We start from the raw sequence: 17,275 nt of genomic DNA, 5'->3' as shown, positions 1-17,275 counted from the left end.
GGAGTTGTGTCAGTGTAGGACTATTGTATGTTTTCCTATCTATCTTTAGCATTCCAATAATGGTTAAAGTCCCAAATGCAACCTTTTGCTCTTTGTTCAGGCTCTGTATAAGTCTACATTTGACCTAGGATGTACCCTTTCTGTATTTCGCCATATTGCACATTTGAAACAAACTATCCTTAGCATCCAGTCAATGATTAATATGTAGAATTCCACCCCTCTTTTTTTTAGCCAGATAGTGACGACCCCTCTCTCTCTCTCCTCTTTTCCCCTCTCCTCTCCTATTCGCCTTTCCAGGCTCTATATAAGCTGTATACTGCTGCAGCCAGTCACAGGCACCTGTACCACCATGCGTTCCCTGGCCCCCAGGCCCGTGGAGAGACGAGTGATACCCACCAGGAACCCACCAGGAAGAGGAACTGACCTGGCGACCTGATTGGCCAGAGCACAGCAGGGACTGCTGGGTATCTTTTCAGTAGCATGATGGATAGAGGAGGGGGAGGAGAAGCAGGAAGGAGGAGGGAGGAATCCTCACCCGTTGGACACTCTTTTACTATGGTATTGGCCGGAACAGTCCAGCGACGCGTTCACTATTTTAAATCTAAACGTGGACAGTTGTAATGTCCCAGAGGTAGTGGCATAATCTGCCCTTTGAACTGGGTTGCTTGGCCTGTTGCCTTCAAATAATGTGTATTTCACATATCATTGTCTTTCACAAACCACATTCAACCTTTTCTATCTGTTTGTAAGAAAATACATCTGTAAATACACACAGAACAGCAGGAAAGGAGGAGTACAGATCGCACTCCACAATGCAAATTCCTATCAGCAGTTTGTCTGTGCGGAGGTGCAGTAAGTTACAGTTAACGCTGATTTCATTGTGTTACGTGAGATGGCATGACGACCGTCAGCACCGACAGTTCATGGCATCACCATCACTTTAGAATGCTACCTGTCCAGAAGACAATGCTTCGGATTTCATGAATGGAAGATTTCCTGAGTATGCCATTGAGGAGAAGTTTAAATCAAATTGACCTCTGACCTATAAACAGAATGGCGGTCCATGTATTTGATTATCAGGTTAAGTGCTGCTTCTCTAAAGGAAATTATTCCATGTTTGAAAGCCAATGGTTTTGCCCCAAATGGCTCCCTCTTCCTTATATAGTCCACTACTGTTTGTTTTACCAGGGCCCATAGTGCTCTGGTTAAAAGTCATTGTATTTTACTAGGCAAGTCAGTTAAGAACAAATTATTTTTTAACAATGACTGTCTACCCCCCCGGCCAAACCCTAACGACACTGGGCCAATTGTGCGCCGCCCTAAGTGGACTCACGGCCGGTTGTGATACAGTCTGGAATCGAACCAGGGACTGTAGTGACGCCTCTAGCACTGAGATGCAGTGCCTTAGACCACTGTGCTACCCAGGAGCCCAATGTGCTCTGTAGGGAATAGGATGTCATTAAGGACACGGGCAAAGCCTTTGTTTAAATATACCTATTTTTGTCAGCATGGTGACTACCATTTTAGATCCTCCAAGCTTATCTTCAGTGCACTGTATTTCTTGACATTTCACACATGTTTAGGGCTTGACCTCGACCTGGCATTTTTTTTTTTTTTTTGTAATATAGGTACTGCGTAGCCCATGTCATGCAACTACAGTTTCATATAGCTACGACAGCACTCACACGTCTTGCTGCATCATGATGCCACGTGTTGGGCAGAACGCAACCATCCACTGTCTATGGTCTATAAAACATACCCCCTCATACATGTTTTGGTTTGGAGAGGTGGGGGTCAGCTGTCTGTGCTCCTTTTGACATCATGGACGCAGACTAAGTGTCATACACACAGATTCAAATAGGACCCTATATTCAGACTTGAGATACGTTGACTTAAGAAAACACAAAAAAAATATGCTGATTTAAGTCCATGTTCTCTGAATCGGGCCGATATAGCCTATGGTGTCTCTATGGTCACACATTTAGCCTGGAACAGAATTGAGTACCGGGGATGAGATTAAGAGTAAGTCACTGGATAGTTTAGTAGACATGGATGGACCAGTGTGTAGGTTGTGACGGGCTTTGCTAGGTGAGTAGGTTGTGACGGGCTGGCTAGGTGAGTAGGTTGTGACGGGCTTTGCTAGGTGAGTAGGTTGTGACGGGCTGGCTAGGTGAATAGGGTATGACGGGCTGGCTAGGTGAGTAGGTTGTGACGGGCTGGCTAGGTGAGTAGGTTGTGACGGGCTGGCTAGGTGAGTAGGTTGTGACGGGCTTTGCTAGGTGAGTAGGTTGTGACGGGCTTTGCTAGGTGAGTAGGTTGTGACGGGCTTTGATAGGTGAGTAGGTTGTGACGGGCTGGCTAGGTGAGTAGGTTGTGACGGGCTGGCTAGTTGAGTAGGATGTTGTCGACTGGCTAGGTGAGTAGGTTGTGACGGGCTGGCTAGGTGAGTAGGTTGTGATGGGCTGGCTAGGTGAGTAGGTTGTGATGGGCTGGCTAGGTGAGTAGGTTGTGATGGGCTGGCTAGGTGAGTAGGTTGTGACGGGCTGGCTAGGTGAGTAGGTTGTGACGGGCTGGCTAGGTGAGTAGGTTGTGACGGGCTGGCTAGGTGAGTAGGTTGTGACGGGCTGGCTAGGTGAGTAGGTTGTGACGGGCTGGCTAGGTGAGTAGGTTGTGACGGGCTGGCTAGGTGAGTAGGTTGTGACGGGCTGGCTAGGTGAGTAGGGTGTGAGGGCTGGCTAGGTGAGTAGGTTGTGACGGGCTGGCTAGGTAAGTAGGTTGTGATGGGCTGGCTAGGTGAGTAGGTTGTGACGGGCTGGCTAGGTGAGTCGGGCGTGACGGGCTGGCTAGGTGAGTAGGGTGTGACGGGCTGGCTAGGTGAGTAGGGTGTGACGGGCTGGCTAGGTGAGTAGGTTGTGACGGGCTGGCTAGGTGAGTAGGTTGTGACGGGCTGGCTAGGTGAGTAGGTTGTGACGGGCTGGCTAGGTGAGTAGGTTGTGACGGGCTAGCTAGGTGAGTAGGTTGTGACGGGCTGGCTAGGTGAGTAGGTTGTGACGGGTTGGCTAGGTGAGTAGGGTGTGACGGGCTGGCTAGGTGAGTAGGTTGTGACGGGTTGGCTAGGTGAGTAGGGTGTGACGGGCTGGCTAGGTGAGTAGGGTGTGACGGGCTGGCTAGGTGAGTTGGATGTTGTCGACTGGCTAGGTGAGTAGGTTGTGACGGGCTGGCTAGGTGAGTAGGTTGTGACGGGTTGGCTAGGTGAGTAGGTTGTGACGGGCTGGCTAGGTGAGTAGGGTGTGACGGGCTGGCTAGGTGAGTAGGTTGTGACGGGCTGGCTAGGTGAGTTGGATGTTGTCGACTGGCTAGGTGAGTAGGGTGTGACGGGCTGGCTAGGTGAGTAGGGTGTGACGGGCTGGCTAGGTGAGTAGGTTGTGACGGGTTGGCTAGGTGAGTAGGGTGTGACGGGCTGGCTAGGTGAGTAGGTTGTGACGGGTTGGCTAGGTGAGTAGGTTGTGACGGGCTGGCTAGGTGAGTAGGTTGTGACGGGCTGGCTAGGTGAGTAGGGTGTGACGGGCTGGCTAGGTGAGTAGGTTGTGACGGGCTGGCTAGGTGAGTAGGGTGTGACGGGCTGGCTAGGTGAGTAGGTTGTGACGGGCTGGCTAGGTGAGTAGGTTGTGACGGGCTGGCTAGGTGAGTAGGTTGTGACGGGCTGGCTAGGTGAGTAGGGTGTGACGGGCTGGCTAGGTGAGTAGGGTGTGACGGGCTGGCTAGGTGAGTAGGTTGTGACGGGCTGGCTAGGTGAGTAGGTTGTGACGGGCTGGCTAGGTGAGTAGGTTGTGATGGGCTGGCTAGGTGAGTAGGTTGTGACGGGTTGGCTAGGTGAGTAGGGTGTGACGGGCTGGCTAGGTGAGTAGGTTGTGACGGGCTGGCTAGGTGAGTAGGTTGTGACGGGCTGGCTAGGTGAGTAGGTTGTGACGGGCTGGCTAGGTGAGTAGGTTGTGACGGGCTGGCTAGGTGAGTAGGTTGTGACGGGTTGGCTAGGTGAGTAGGGTGTGACGGGCTGGCTAGGTGAGTAGGGTGTGACGGGCTGGCTAGGTGAGTAGGGTGTGACGGGCTGGCTAGGTGAGTAGGTTGTGACGGGCTGGCTAGGTGAGTAGGGTGTGACGGGCTGGCTAGGTGAGTAGGGTGTGACGGGCTGGCTAGGTGAGTAGGTTGTGACGGGCTGGCTAGGTGAGTAGGGTGTGACGGGCTGGCTAGGTGAGTAGGGTGTGACGGGCTGGCTAGGTGAGTAGGGTGTGACGGGCTGGCTAGGTGAGTAGGGTGTGACGGGCTGGCTAGGTGAGTAGGGTGTGACGGGCTGGCTAGGTGAGTAGGGTGTGACGGGCTGGCTAGGTGAGTAGGGTGTGACGGGCTGGCTAGGTGAGTAGGGTGTGACGGGCTGGCTAGGTGAGTAGGGTGTGACGGGCTGGCTAGGTGAGTCGGGTGTGACGGGCTGGCTAGGTGAGTAGGTTGTGACGGGTTGGCTAGGTGAGTAGGTTGTGATGGGCTGGCTAGGTGAGTAGGGTGTGACGGGCTGGCTAGGTGAGTAGGTTGTGATGGGCTGGCTAGGTGAGTAGGGTGTGACGGGCTGGCTAGGTGAGTAGGTTGTGACGTGCTGGCTAGGTGAGTAGGGTGTGACGGGCTAGCTAGGTGAGTAGGTTGTGACGGGTTGGCTAGGTGAGTAGGGTGTGACGGGTTGGCTTAGAGGTAGACAGAGAAATGTAAAACATTATAAACAGTTTCACTGCAGTTGACTATATTATATTTGTCTCTATCACTTCATACTAGTCTGCTTCTTGAATAGTTAGGTAAATAAATTATATTTTAAACTGGATAATGAGGGCTGGGGGAATAGATGTTAGTAGATAGTGAGGTAATAGATGTTAGTAGATAGTGAGGGCTGGGGGGAATAGATGTTAGTAGATAGTGAGGTAATAGATGTTAGTAGATAGTGAGGGCTGGGGGAATAGATGTTAGTAGATAGTGAGGTAATAGATGTTAGTAGATAGTGAGGGCTGGGGGGAATAGATGTTAGTAGATAGTGAGGTAATAGATGTTAGTAGATAGTGAGGGCTGGGGGGAATAGATGTTAGTAGATAGTGAGGTAATAGATGTTAGTAGATAGTGAGGGCTGGGGGAATAGATGTTAGTAGATAGTGAGGTAATAGATGTTAGTAGATAGTGAGGGCTGGGGGGAATAGATGTTAGTAGATAGTGAGGTAATAGATGTTAGTAGATAGTGAGGGCTGGGGGGAATAGATGTTAGTAGATAGTGAGGTAATAGATGTTAGTAGATAGAGGTAATAGATGTTAGTAGATAGTGAGGTAATAGATGTTAGTAGATAGAGGTAATAGATGTTAGTAGATAGTGAGGTAATAGATGTTAGTAGATAGTGAGGTAATAGATGTTAGTAGATAGTGAGGTAATAGATGTTAGTAGATAGTGAGGTAATAGATGTTAGTAGATAGTGAGGTAATAGATGTTAGTAGATAGTGAGGTAATAGATGTTAGTAGATAGAGGTAATAGATGTTAGTAGATAGTGAGGTAATAGATGTTAGTAGATAGTGAGGTCTGTGGGGAATAGATGTTAGTAGATAGTGAGGTAATAGATGTTAGTAGATAGTGAGGTAATAGATGTTAGTAGATAGTGAGGGCTGGGGGAATAGATGTTAGTAGATAGTGAGGTAATAGATGTTAGTAGATAGTGAGGTAATAGATGTTAGTAGATAGTGAGGGCTGGGGGAATAGATGTTAGTATATAGTGAGGTAATATATGTTAGTAGATAGTGAGGGCTGGGGGGAATAGATGTTAGTAGATAGTGAGGGCTGGGGGGAATAGATGTTAGTAGATAGTGAGGGCTGGGGGGAATAGATGTTAGTAGATAGTGAGGTAATAGATGTTAGTAGATAGTGAGGGCTGGGGGAATAGATGTTAGTATATAGTGAGGTAATATATGTTAGTAGATAGTGAGGGCTGGGGGGAATAGATGTTAGTAGATAGTGAGGGCTGGGGGAATAGATGTTAGTAGATAGTGAGGGCTGGGGGGAATAGATGTTAGTAGATAGTGAGGTAATAGATGTTAGTAGATAGTGAGGTAATAGATGTTAGTAGATAGTGAGGGCTGGGGGAATAGATGTTAGTATATAGTGAGGTAATAGATGTTAGTAGATAGTGAGGTAATAGATGTTAGTAGATAGTGAGGGCTGGGGGAATAGATGTTAGTATATAGTGAGGTAATATATGTTAGTAGATAGTGAGGGCTGGGGGGAGTAGATGTTAGTAGATAGTGAGGTAATAGATGTTAGTAGATAGTGAGGTAATAGATGTTAGTAGATAGAGGTAATAGATGTTAGTAGATAGTGAGGGCTGGGGGGAATAGATGTTAGTAGATAGTGAGGTAATAGATGTTAGTAGATAGTGAGGTAATAGATGTTAGTAGATAGTGAGGTAATAGATGTTAGTAGATAGTGAGGTAATAGATGTTAGTAGATAGAGGTAATAGATGTTAGTAGATAGTGAGGTAATATATGTTAGTAGATAGTGAGGGCTGGGGGGAGTAGATGTTAGTAGATAGTGAGGTAATAGATGTTAGTAGATAGTGAGGTAATAGATGTTAGTAGATAGAGGTAATAGATGTTAGTAGATAGTGAGGGCTGGGGGGAATAGATGTTAGTAGATAGTGAGGTAATAGATGTTAGTAGATAGTGAGGTAATAGATGTTAGTAGATAGTGAGGTAATAGATGTTAGTAGATAGTGAGGTAATAGATGTTAGTAGATAGAGGTAATAGATGTTAGTAGATAGTGAGGTAATAGATGTTAGTAGATAGTGAGGGCTGGGGGGAATAGATGTTAGTAGATAGTGAGGGCTGGGGGGAATAGATGTTAGTAGATAGTGAGGGCTGGGGGGAATAGATGTTAGTAGATAGTGAGGGCTGGGGGGAATAGATGTTAGTAGATAGTGAGGTAATAGATGTTAGTAGACAGTGAGGTAATAGATGTTAGTAGATAGTGAGGTAATAGATGTTAGTAGATAGTGAGGTAATAGATGTTAGTAGATAGTGAGGTAATAGATGTTAGTAGATAGTGAGGTAATAGATGTTAGTAGATAGTGAGGTAATAGATGTTAGTAGATAGTGAGGGCTGGGGGGAATAGATGTTAGTAGATAGTGAGGTAATAGATGTTAGTAGATAGTGAGGTAATAGATGTTAGTAGATAGTGAGGGCTGGGGGAATAGATGTTAGTATATAGTGAGGGCTGGGGGGAATAGATGTTAGTAGATAGTGAGGTAATAGATGTTAGTAGATAGTGAGGTAATAGATGTTAGTAGATAGTGAGGGCTGGGGGGAATAGATGTTAGTAGATAGTGAGGGCTGGGGGGAATAGATGTTAGTAGATAGTGAGGGCTGGGGGGAATAGATGTTAGTAGATAGTGAGGGCTGGGGGGAATAGATGTTAGTAGATAGTGAGGGCTGGGGGGAATAGATGTTAGTAGATAGTGAGGTAATAGATGTTAGTAGATAGTGAGGTAATAGATGTTAGTAGATAGTGAGGTAATAGATGTTAGTAGATAGTGAGGTAATAGATGTTAGTAGATAGTGAGGGCTGGGGGGAATAGATGTTAGTAGATAGTGAGGTAATAGATGTTAGTAGATAGTGAGGGCTGGGGGAATAGATGTTAGTAGATAGTGAGGTAATAGATGTTAGTAGATAGTGAGGTAATAGATGTTAGTAGATAGTGAGGGCTGGGGGAATAGATGTTAGTATATAGTGAGGTAATATATGTTAGTAGATAGTGAGGGCTGGGGGGAATAGATGTTAGTAGATTGTGAGGTAATAGATGTTAGTAGATAGTGAGGTAATAGATGTTAGTATATAGTGAGGTAATAGATGTTAGTAGATAGTGAGGGCTGGGGGGAATAGATGTTAGTAGATAGTGAGGTAATAGATGTTAGTAGATAGTGAGGTAATAGATGTTAGTAGATAGTGAGGTAATAGATGTTAGTAGATAGTGAGGTAATATATGTTAGTAGATAGTGAGGGCTGGGGGAATAGATGTTAGTAGATAGTGAGGTAATAGATGTTAGTAGATAGTGAGGTAATAGATGTTAGTAGATAGTGAGGGCTGGGGGGAATAGATGTTAGTAGATAGTGAGGGCTGGGGGGAATAGATGTTAGTAGATAGTGAGGGCTGGGGGGAATAGATGTTAGTAGATAGTGAGGGCTGGGGGGAATAGATGTTAGTAGATAGTGAGGTCTGTGGGGAATAGATGTTAGTATATAGTGAGGTAATATATGTTAGTAGATAGTGAGGGCTGGGGGGAGTAGATGTTAGTAGATAGTGAGGTAATAGATGTTAGTAGATAGTGAGGTAATAGATGTTAGTAGATAGAGGTAATAGATGTTAGTAGATAGTGAGGGCTGGGGGGAATAGATGTTAGTAGATAGTGAGGTAATAGATGTTAGTAGATAGTGAGGTAATAGATGTTAGTAGATAGTGAGGTAATAGATGTTAGTAGATAGTGAGGTAATAGATGTTAGTAGATAGAGGTAATAGATGTTAGTAGATAGTGAGGTAATAGATGTTAGTAGATAGTGAGGGCTGGGGGGAATAGATGTTAGTAGATAGTGAGGGCTGGGGGGAATAGATGTTAGTAGATAGTGAGGGCTGGGGGGAATAGATGTTAGTAGATAGTGAGGTAATAGATGTTAGTAGACAGTGAGGTAATAGATGTTAGTAGATAGTGAGGTAATAGATGTTAGTAGATAGTGAGGTAATAGATGTTAGTAGATAGTGAGGTAGTAGATGTTAGTAGATAGTGAGGTAATAGATGTTAGTAGATAGTGAGGTAATAGATGTTAGTAGATAGTGAGGTAATAGATGTTAGTAGATAGTGAGGTAATAGATGTTAGTAGATAGTGAGGTAATAGATGTTAGTAGATAGTGAGGTAATAGATGTTAGTAGATAGTGAGGTAATAGATGTTAGTAGATAGTGAGGTAATAGATGTTAGTAGATAGTGAGGTAATAGATGTTAGTAGATAGTGAGGTAATAGATGTTAGTAGATAGTGAGGTAATAGATGTTAGTAGATAGTGAGGGAATAGATGTTAGTAGATAGTGAGGTAATAGATGTTAGTAGATAGTGAGGTAATAGATGTTAGTAGATAGAGGTAATAGATGTTAGTAGATAGTGAGGGCTGGGGGGAATAGATGTTAGTAGATAGTGAGGTAATAGATGTTAGTAGATAGTGAGGTAATAGATGTTAGTAGATAGTGAGGTAATAGATGTTAGTAGATAGTGAGGTAATAGATGTTAGTAGATAGAGGTAATAGATGTTAGTAGATAGTGAGGTAATAGATGTTAGTAGATAGTGAGGGCTGGGGGGAATAGATGTTAGTAGATAGTGAGGGCTGGGGGGAATAGATGTTAGTAGATAGTGAGGGCTGGGGGGAATAGATGTTAGTAGATAGTGAGGGCTGGGGGGAATAGATGTTAGTAGATAGTGAGGTAATAGATGTTAGTAGACAGTGAGGTAATAGATGTTAGTAGATAGTGAGGTAATAGATGTTAGTAGATAGTGAGGTAATAGATGTTAGTAGATAGTGAGGTAATAGATGTTAGTAGATAGTGAGGTAATAGATGTTAGTAGATAGTGAGGTAATAGATGTTAGTAGATAGTGAGGGCTGGGGGGAATAGATGTTAGTAGATAGTGAGGTAATAGATGTTAGTAGATAGTGAGGTAATAGATGTTAGTAGATAGTGAGGGCTGGGGGAATAGATGTTAGTATATAGTGAGGGCTGGGGGGAATAGATGTTAGTAGATAGTGAGGTAATAGATGTTAGTAGATAGTGAGGTAATAGATGTTAGTAGATAGTGAGGGCTGGGGGGAATAGATGTTAGTAGATAGTGAGGGCTGGGGGGAATAGATGTTAGTAGATAGTGAGGGCTGGGGGGAATAGATGTTAGTAGATAGTGAGGGCTGGGGGGAATAGATGTTAGTAGATAGTGAGGGCTGGGGGGAATAGATGTTAGTAGATAGTGAGGGCTGGGGGGAATAGATGTTAGTAGATAGTGAGGGCTGGGGGGAATAGATGTTAGTAGATAGTGAGGTAATAGATGTTAGTAGATAGTGAGGTAATAGATGTTAGTAGATAGTGAGGGCTGGGGGGAATAGATGTTAGTAGATAGTGAGGTAATAGATGTTAGTAGATAGTGAGGGCTGGGGGAATAGATGTTAGTAGATAGTGAGGTAATAGATGTTAGTAGATAGTGAGGTAATAGATGTTAGTAGATAGTGAGGGCTGGGGGAATAGATGTTAGTATATAGTGAGGTAATATATGTTAGTAGATAGTGAGGGCTGGGGGGAATAGATGTTAGTAGATAGTGAGGTAATAGATGTTAGTAGATAGTGAGGTAATAGATGTTAGTATATAGTGAGGTAATAGATGTTAGTAGATAGTGAGGGCTGGGGGGAATAGATGTTAGTAGATAGTGAGGTAATAGATGTTAGTAGATAGTGAGGTAATAGATGTTAGTAGATAGTGAGGTAATAGATGTTAGTAGATAGTGAGGTAATATATGTTAGTAGATAGTGAGGGCTGGGGGAATAGATGTTAGTAGATAGTGAGGTAATAGATGTTAGTAGATAGTGAGGTAATAGATGTTAGTAGATAGTGAGGGCTGGGGGGAATAGATGTTAGTAGATAGTGAGGGCTGGGGGGAATAGATGTTAGTAGATAGTGAGGGCTGGGGGGAATAGATGTTAGTAGATAGTGAGGGCTGGGGGGAATAGATGTTAGTAGATAGTGAGGTCTGTGGGGAATAGATGTTAGTATATAGTGAGGTAATATATGTTAGTAGATAGTGAGGGCTGGGGGGAGTAGATGTTAGTAGATAGTGAGGTAATAGATGTTAGTAGATAGTGAGGTAATAGATGTTAGTAGATAGAGGTAATAGATGTTAGTAGATAGTGAGGGCTGGGGGGAATAGATGTTAGTAGATAGTGAGGTAATAGATGTTAGTAGATAGTGAGGTAATAGATGTTAGTAGATAGTGAGGTAATAGATGTTAGTAGATAGTGAGGTAATAGATGTTAGTAGATAGAGGTAATAGATGTTAGTAGATAGTGAGGTAATAGATGTTAGTAGATAGTGAGGGCTGGGGGGAATAGATGTTAGTAGATAGTGAGGGCTGGGGGGAATAGATGTTAGTAGATAGTGAGGGCTGGGGGGAATAGATGTTAGTAGATAGTGAGGGCTGGGGGGAATAGATGTTAGTAGATAGTGAGGTAATAGATGTTAGTAGACAGTGAGGTAATAGATGTTAGTAGATAGTGAGGTAATAGATGTTAGTAGATAGTGAGGTAATAGATGTTAGTAGATAGTGAGGTAGTAGATGTTAGTAGATAGTGAGGTAATAGATGTTAGTAGATAGTGAGGTAATAGATGTTAGTAGATAGTGAGGTAATAGATGTTAGTAGATAGTGAGGTAATAGATGTTAGTAGATAGTGAGGTAATAGATGTTAGTAGATAGTGAGGTAATAGATGTTAGTAGATAGTGAGGTAATAGATGTTAGTAGATAGTGAGGTAATAGATGTTAGTAGATAGTGAGGTAATAGATGTTAGTAGATAGTGAGGTAATAGATGTTAGTAGATAGTGAGGGAATAGATGTTAGTAGATAGTGAGGTAATAGATGTTAGTAGATAGTGAGGTAATAGATGTTAGTAGATAGTGAGGTAATAGATGTTAGTAGATAGTGAGGTAATAGATGTTAGTAGATAGTGAGGTAATAGATGTTAGTAGATAGTGAGGTAATAGATGTTAGTAGATAGTGAGGTAATAGATGTTAGTAGATAGTGAGGTAATAGATGTTAGTAGATAGTGAGGTAATAGATGTTAGTAGATAGTGAGGTAATAGATGTTAGTAGATAGTGAGGGAATAGATGTTAGTAGATAGTGAGGTAATAGATGTTAGTCCATTGTACAGAAAGAAGAGTGAGACCATTCCCAGCTAGCACATAACGGTCTGAGAACCATAAGTTTCTTAGATCTTGGTGAGAGCGTTGTCTTGTCCTAGTTATTTAGCATAAAACCTTCCCACAGTGTTCTGGGAATGGTACAGGCTATCCAGCTAGCACATAACCAGAACCCTATTTTCCTATGTGGGAATGTCATTGAATCATTTTTTATACCCCTTTTTCGTGGTATCCAAATTGTTACAATCTTGTCCCATCGCTGCAACTCCTGTACGGACTCAGGAGAGGCGAAGGTCGAGAGCCGTGTGTCCTCCGAAACACAACCCAGCCAAGCCGCACTGCTTCTTGACACACTGCTCGCTTAACCCGGAAAGGCATCCGCACCAATGTGTCGGAGGAAACACTGTATACCTGGCGACCGTGTCAGCGTGCATTGCGCCTCTGCCCGCCACAGGAATCGCTAGTGCGCGATGGGACAAGAACATCCCAAACCTCCCCTAACCCAGACGACAATTGTGCGCCGCCAGAGCCTGGACTCGAACCACTGAGCCAGTTGCGAGGCCCAGCATAACATTTTCTACGGGTTTCCTCGTGGTTCTATTTAAAGTTATGTTCTCAATACATTCAGAGAACGTTAAGAAACAACGTTCTTCTGTGGGAATTTCAGTACTTCATTATGGTCCTATTTAAAATGACGTTCTCAGAACGTTTCCATAAAAAACTCAAAGTACATTATAATAATGTTCTTTAAAAACCTATACATTCTGTTCTCTGCATCAACAAAACTCTCTCTATCCTCTATCTTGTTAAGTATGTTCAGGTGTGTTGGCCGCGCCCACTAATTGGCCACACCTGATCTTAACGAGTGCTTGTTTGTTTTGAAATGGGGTCTGTTTGAATAGACAAAATGGAACAGATTTGTATGAGTTAAAAAAACAACATGGCATTCTAGCGCCATCCTTGTGGCGCAGTGGACTAATTCCACGGATAGACAATAGAAAATCATTGGTTAAAATCTCACTGATGCCGTGCCACAACAAAAACAGTTAACCTAAGCTAGCAGTATTATTAAAAGTCTTATTGAAACATGTTATCAGAACGTTATTTAATTACCGTCAAATAACCAATAATTTCCGTTCTCATAAGGTTAATAAAACCTCCCAGGAAAACTTTCAGGGAACCGTAGTAAAAGGTTCTCAGAACCTCCCTGGAACCATAGTTAAACGTTCTCAGAACCTCCCTGGAACCATAGTAAAATGTTCCCAGAACCTCCCTGGAACCATAGTTAAACGTTCTCAGAACTTCCCTGGAACCATAGTTAAACGTTCTCAGAACTTCCCTGGAACCATAGTTAAACGTTCTCAGAACCTCCCTGGAACCATAGTAAAATGTTCCCAGAACCTCCCTGGAACCATAGTTAAACGTTCTCAGAACCTCCCTGGAACCATAGTAAAATGTTCCCAGAACCTCCCTGGAACCATAGTTAAACGTTCTCAGAACTTCCCTGGAACCATAGTTAAACGTTCTCAGAACTTCCCTGGAACCATAGTTAAACGTTCTCAGAACCTCCCTGGAACCATAGTAAAATGTTCCCAGAACCTCCCTGGAACCATAGTTAAACGTTCTCAGAACCTACCTGGAACCATAGTTAAACATTCTCAGAACCTCCCCGCCCAATAAAAATGTACGTTCCCAGAACAGGCAAAAATGTCACTTCCGTTCTCAGAACGTTTAAAAAAAACTTCAGTTTTACAGGTCATGAAACTTACGGACACGTTCCCAGAACCAATGGGAAATCAAAAACGTAGGTTCCCACAACTTCCAAGGAACCAAATGTGCTAGCTGGAATGTTGTTGGTTCACATTGAATGGTATAGCAGTGGAACATTCAGAATCAGAATGAGTTCTAGAAGTACTGTACTGATCATTAATCTAGGAAACCTGGTTGAGAAATACCTCCCCCCCCCCACTTCTTACTAGGCTGGTCCCAGATCCATTTGTGCTGTCTTACCAACTCCCATGGTCAATGTCATGCCACTGTGATAACGACCATAGGCGTCTATCTGTACTACTGCATGGTAAAGAACCAGAGGGGTGTACTATAACACAGGATCAATGAGTTAGCCAGGGACTTCGATAAACAAAACAGAAATAACTGTGGATTTTCTGATTCAAAGAAAAGCTAATACAGTATGTGTTTTTGGTTGTTGAGTCAGTTAACCTTGAAATGGTTATAGTCTATCTTCCTAAGAAAAAGAAGTATATTTTAGAGTATTCAGGCAAGTTAACTCCTTGATTCTGCTGTGCGGTATTCCCTTCTGAAAAGCCACAGTTTCCCAAACAGCTTGTACTCGTTAACCAGTAGAGGTTGTGTTATTGTTGGGAACGCTTTTTCGTGTTCGCAAAAACAATATATCAGTGGGCTTGGTGGACTGTTAAAATGTGTAGATTGTGTTAAATTTAATGAGGAAAAACAACGATCCATGTGTATATTACTACAGTTGAAGGATAATCTAATCAAAGTTATTGTATACGCAAAAATATAAAACAGCTTATTTTTCAGCGGGGTCATTTTAGTTGTTTCCATGTTTTATGTAACCTGTAAGGTCGTTGTTATGGTTACGAGCAGGATGTCTATAAAAGGTCTGACCAAAGAGGTTTGTCCTGTAACAATCTCCCAGAGAGCCATGAACACGCTAGCCCAGGTCTGAGTCCAAAATGGCCCCCTATACAGTGCACTACTTTTGACCAGGGTCCATAGGGAGTAGGGATGCCATTTGGGACGGACACAGACACAAACACACAGCAGCATCAAAGTGGTTTCTTCCTTGTGGTCTTCCCCACTACAGTATAATGTAACGTCACCGTTCACAACAAGTCATCGTCATCATTTCTATAAAAAAAAAAAATGGGAGAAAAAAAAACCCCTCTCTCTGTTGTCTGAGCTTCAATATACACAGTGAATAATGAAAGGAGAACGTCCAAATGTTCCTGCTGTACATCTGGGCCGTGCCTGAAACAGGAAGGGGAGGAACTGCAACCTGCAGGCTGCAATTGTCTAATAAGAAAATGCTCATTGTTGTTTTCCGTTACGGAGCACGACCCAGGTATTGACTTGTGAAGAAAATAAAAACGAATAGATATTGGTCTGTTTTAGTACATGTACCTGCCGGTATGGGTGTTACAAACAACTATGAAACCAGGATCATCTCCAAACTAGGATTAAATTATTTATTGATAGGTGCTTTTCCAAAAGCCAATGATTACAAGAACAGAATAGTAAATGACAACAGCCAATAAGTGGTTTGTGTGAATCGTTTGAGGAGTAGCTACATAGTTGGGGGTTTTGAAGGAAAAGTCAAATTTTTAGGCTTGAAACGTATATTATTATGTTATCACAGCAGATGTTGTGTTTGTCCTGGATCTGCCCTGCACAAAGGGTTAAATACCAGCCGTACGGTAACATCATTCTGAACCGATGGGTTGGATCTGCCCTGCACAAAGGGTTAAATACCATCCATATGGTAACATCATTCTGAACCGATGGGTTGGTGCTAGCCCTACGGTGACATTCTGAACCGATGGGTTGGAGCTAGCCCTACGGTGACATCATTCTGAACCGATGGGTTGGAGCTAGCCCTACGGTAACATTCTGAACCGATGGGTTGGAGCTAGCCCTACGGTAACATTCTGAACCGATGGGTTGGAGCTAGCCCTACGGTAACATTCTGAACCGATGGGTTGGAGCTAGCCCTACGGTAACATCATTCTGAACCGATGGGTTGGAGCTAGCCCTACGGTAACATTCTGAACCGATGGGTTGGAGCTAGCCCTACGGTAACATCATTCTGAACCGATGGGTTGGAGCTAGCCCTACGGTAACATCATTCTGAACCGATGGGTTGGAGCTAGCCCTACGGTAACATCATTCTGAACCGATGGGTTGGAGCTAGCCCTACGGTAGCATCATTCTGAACCGATGGGTTGGTGCTAGCCCTACGGTAACATTCTGAACCGATGGGTTGGTGCTAGCCGTACGGTAACATTCTGAACCGATGGGTTGGAGCTAGCACTACGGTAACATCATTCTGAACCGATGGGTTGGAGCTAGCCGTACGTTAACATTCTGAACCGATGGGTTGGAGCTAGCCGTACGTTAACATTCTGAACCGATGGGTTGGTGCTAGCCCTACGGTGACGTCATTCTGAACCGATGGGTTGGAGCTAGCCGTACGTTAACATTCTGAACCGATGGGTTGGAGCTAGCCCTACGGTAACATCATTCTGAACCGATGGGTTGGAGCTAGCCGTACGTTAACATTCTGAACCGATGGGTTGGAGCTAGCCGTACGTTAACATTCTGAACCGATGGGTTGGTGCTAGCCCTACGGTGACGTCATTCTGAACCGATGGGTTGGAGCTAGCCGTACGTTAACATTCTGAACCGATGGGTTGGTGCTAGCCGTACGGTGACATTCTGAACCGATGGGTTGGAGCTAGCCGTACGGTGACGTCATTCTGAACCGATGGGTTGGAGCTAGCCGTACGGTAACATTCTGAACCGATGGGTTGGTGCTAGCCGTACGGTGACGTCATTCTGAACCGATGGGTTGGAGCTAGCCGTACGGTGACATTCTGAACCGATGGGTTGGTGCTAGCCCTACGGTAACATTCTGAACCGATGGGTTGGTGCTAGCCCTACGGTAACATTCTGAACCCATGGGTTGGTGCTAGCCCTACGGTGACGTCATTCTGAACCGATGGGTTGGTGCTAGCCCTACGGTAACATCATTCTGAACCGATGGGTTGGAGCTAGCCGTACGGTGACGTCATTCTGAACCGATGAGTTGGAGCTAGCCCTACGGTAACATCATTCTGAACCGATGGGTTGGAGCTAGCCCTACGGTAACATCATTCTGAACCGATGGGTTGGAGCTAGCCCTACAGTAACATCATTCTGAACCGATGGGTTGGAGCTAGCCCTACGGTAACATCATTCTGAACCGATGGGTTGGAGCTAGCCCTACGGTAACATTCTGAACCGATGGGTTGGTGCTAGCCGTACGGTGACGTCATTCTGAACCGATGGGTTGGAGCTAGTCCTACGATGACGTCATTCTGAACCGATGGGTTGGAGCTAGCCATAAGGGTGGCGTCATTCTGAACCGATGGGTTGGAGATAGCCGTACGGTAACATTCTGAACCGATGGGTTGGAGCTAGCCGTATGGTAACATTCTGAACCGATGGGTTGGAGCTA

At 44.2% G+C, this 17,275-nt stretch overlaps 1 protein-coding gene and 1 long non-coding RNA gene across 2 annotated transcripts in view; both read left to right on the top strand.

The window, feature by feature from the left end:
- The window catches only part of atl1 (atlastin GTPase 1), a 31,293-nt gene extending 29,381 nt beyond the window's left edge, over window positions 1-1,912 (top strand). Inside the window, exon 15 of the mRNA XM_036955313.2 lies at window positions 298-1,912. Within this exon, the coding sequence (XP_036811208.2) occupies window positions 298-423 (126 nt within the window). The 3' untranslated portion in view covers window positions 424-1,912. The remainder of the gene's footprint in view (window positions 1-297) is intronic.
- Window positions 1,913-10,138: 8,226 nt separating this feature from the next.
- On the top strand, window positions 10,139-14,669 carry LOC149975323 (uncharacterized). Its single transcript, XR_016488695.1, has 2 exons — window positions 10,139-10,990; window positions 11,979-14,669. It is a non-coding gene; the product is annotated as an uncharacterized LOC149975323 (long non-coding RNA).
- Window positions 14,670-17,275: the final 2,606 nt, after the last annotated feature.

The sequence above is a fragment of the Oncorhynchus mykiss genome, chromosome 19, assembly GCF_057628025.1.
Source record: "Oncorhynchus mykiss isolate SJ-2025 chromosome 19, ASM5762802v1, whole genome shotgun sequence".
Taxonomy (NCBI): Eukaryota; Metazoa; Chordata; class Actinopteri; order Salmoniformes; family Salmonidae; genus Oncorhynchus; species Oncorhynchus mykiss.
The sequence above is the reverse complement of the archived record's forward strand: the minus strand, read 5'-3'. Positions and strand labels throughout refer to the sequence as shown.